Source organism: Aureococcus anophagefferens (assembly GCF_000186865.1).
Source record: "Aureococcus anophagefferens unplaced genomic scaffold AURANscaffold_316, whole genome shotgun sequence".
Classification (NCBI taxonomy): Eukaryota; class Pelagophyceae; order Pelagomonadales; family Pelagomonadaceae; genus Aureococcus; species Aureococcus anophagefferens.
The window spans coordinates 6,094-8,511 of NW_008705844.1; the positions used below are offsets into that span (position 1 = coordinate 6,094).

Consider the following 2,418-nt stretch of genomic DNA (forward strand, 5'->3'; position numbering starts at 1 on the left):
CGGCTGCGCGGCGAGGCCGAGGAGGCACGTCGGCCGGAACTCGCGCACGGCGTCCTCGAGGCTCGCGCCGTCGCTCACGGCGTCGTTGACCCAGATCTCGCGCTCCGCGCTGAGCCCGCGCGCCGCGTTCGGGTCGCCGTGCGCGCCGTCCGCGCGGCCGATGGCGCCGACGGACGTGCAGATGACGAAGCGCTTCATGGCCTCCTCGCGGCTCAGGCCGTCCGCGACCATGCCGTCGACGAGCTGGAGGCAGACGCCCAGGCCCGCGGAGCCCGCGCCCGCGCAGAGGAACGACATCTCCGAGAGCCGGAGCCCCGCCTGGCGGCCCGCGGCGAGCACGCCCGCGAGCGTCACGCAGCCCGTGCCCTGGATGTCGTCGTTGAAGCAGCGCCGCGTGTGGCGGTACTTGTCCAAGATCGGCTGCGCCTTCGACGACTCGAAGTCCTCGAACTGGACGACGGTGTCGGGCCAGCGCTCGAAGACGGCGGACATGAACTCGTCGACCATGGCGAAGTACTCGTCGCCCTCGAGCCGCGGCTTCTGGACGCCGAGGTAGTCGTCGTCCTCGAGGAGCGCGGCGTTGTTCGTGCCGACGTCGAGCATGACGGGCATGACGCGGTGCGGCGCGATGCCGCCCGCTGCGCAGTAGAGCGCGAGCTTCCCGATGGGGATGCCCATGCCGTGCGCGCCGAGGTCGCCGAGCCCCAAAATCCGCGACCCGTCGGTGACGACGATGATGTGGACGTCGTCGTGGGGCCAGTTCCAGACCATGGACGAGAAGAGGCCCCGGTCCTGGACGGAGAAGTACATGCCCCGCGCGCGGCGAAATTGGGCCCCGAAGTTCTCGCAGACCGCGCCGACGGTCGGCGTGTAGACGAGCGGCGCGAGCTCGGCGATGTTGTCCGCGAGCACGCGGTGGTAGAGCGTCTCGTTGCGGTTGTGGAGCTCCTGGAGGAACTTGTTCTTCCGCAGGCGGCCGTCGTCGTCGTCGGCGAAGTCCCCCCGGAGCTGCGCCATGACGCGCGCGGCCTGCTCCTCGAGCGTCTTCACGCGCGGCGGCACGAGGCCCCGCAGGTTGAGGCGGTCCCGCTCCGGGTAGTCCATGGCCATGCCCTTGTTCCACAGCGGGTCGTGCAGGATGTCGACGCCCTTCTGCTTCGTCTTCAGGGGCTTCACGTGGCCCTTCTGCTTCGTCGCGAGCCGCTCGTGGCACTCCTCGCGCGACGACAGGCACCGCGCCGACGCCAGGCGCGGCCGCAGGGCGGCGCCGGCGCGCAGCATCATCGCGCGTGCGTGCAGGTCCGAAGACGGAGGGCTGCCCACCGCGGAGCACGAGCTAGGTGGCAGTAACTTTGGTTCAAAGGAGGCTTCAAGCCAAGAAGTGGCAAAAGCTTCTCGCAATGCGCCGCCTAAACGCGGCCCTCTCAACCACGATGCACCTCCTTCTCGCAGCCCTGGGCGCGTGCCTGGCCGCCGCCGCCGACACGAACCATACCGTCTACATCATCAGGCACGGCGAGAAGACGTGGAGCGGCGGCTGCCTCAGTCCGCAGGGGCAGGAACGAGCCAACGTGCTGCCGGAGATCTTCGACGGCGAGACGTCGAAGAAGCACCATTTTGCGACGCCGACGAAGATCTTCGCGGACCAGTACCGCGAGCCGCCCGAGTGCGAGCGCTGCTGGCTCACGGTGGAGCCCATCGCGCAGCACCTGAACCTGACGGTGTCCTTCGCGCACGGCCACGAGTTCAACGGCGGCAACGCCGCGGCCGCGGCCGCGATCAAGGAAGCCGCGCGCGCGGAGACGGTGACCCTCGTCGCCTGGGAGCACGAAAACATCCAATACCTCGCGGCGGACCTCGGCGTGCCCACGAAATCCATCCCGGATTGGAAGAGCGACGACTACGACTCCGTCTACGAGCTCACCTTCGACGCGGCGGGCGCCTTCGCCGGCTTCGACGCGCTCGCCCAGGACTACAAGCCGTGCTCCTCCGACTCGAAATACAAGCCGTGCTCGAAGGGCGCCGCCGTCGAGAGCAGGTACGCGTGAATTTTGCGAGGCTAATACCCGGGGCCTCATGCTCGCCCGCGCGCGCTTCAGGCGCGCAAACTTCCCCGTGTTAGTCCCGCGTGGAGATGGCGCTCTGGACGATGTCGGCGAACTGGTCGAAGGACACGCGCGCCTTGCCGCCGGGCGCCGCGCGGCGCTCGAGCGCGGCGAGGTGGTCGAAGAGGGCGCCGGCGAGGGCGGGCCAGTCCTCGTTGCCCGCGAGGGCGCTGGACCCCTCGTTGACGGCGTCGGCGAGCTCGCGGAGGTCGACGGCGCCCGCGCGGTCGACGTCGAAGAGGTCGAAGATGGCGCGGAGCTCGTTCTCGCGCTCGCCGCCGCCGGCCTTGCGCGCCCAGGGCCCGACGCCGTT

General features: G+C 69.9%; 2 protein-coding genes across 2 annotated transcripts; one reads left to right on the forward strand and one right to left on the reverse strand.

Moving 5' to 3' along the window:
* Positions 1 to 1,281, reverse strand: MDH3 (hypothetical protein; the record flags this gene model as incomplete). Its single annotated transcript, XM_009044435.1, has 1 exon — positions 1 to 1,281. A coding segment is annotated over one exon (1,281 nt), but the record flags the coding sequence as incomplete, so codon positions are not given.
* A 152-nt stretch (positions 1,282 to 1,433) lies between these two features.
* Positions 1,434 to 2,038, forward strand: AURANDRAFT_68715 (hypothetical protein; the record flags this gene model as incomplete). The annotated part of the gene is made up of 1 exon (XM_009044434.1): positions 1,434 to 2,038. A coding segment is annotated over one exon (605 nt), but the record flags the coding sequence as incomplete, so codon positions are not given.
* Positions 2,039 to 2,418: the final 380 nt, after the last annotated feature.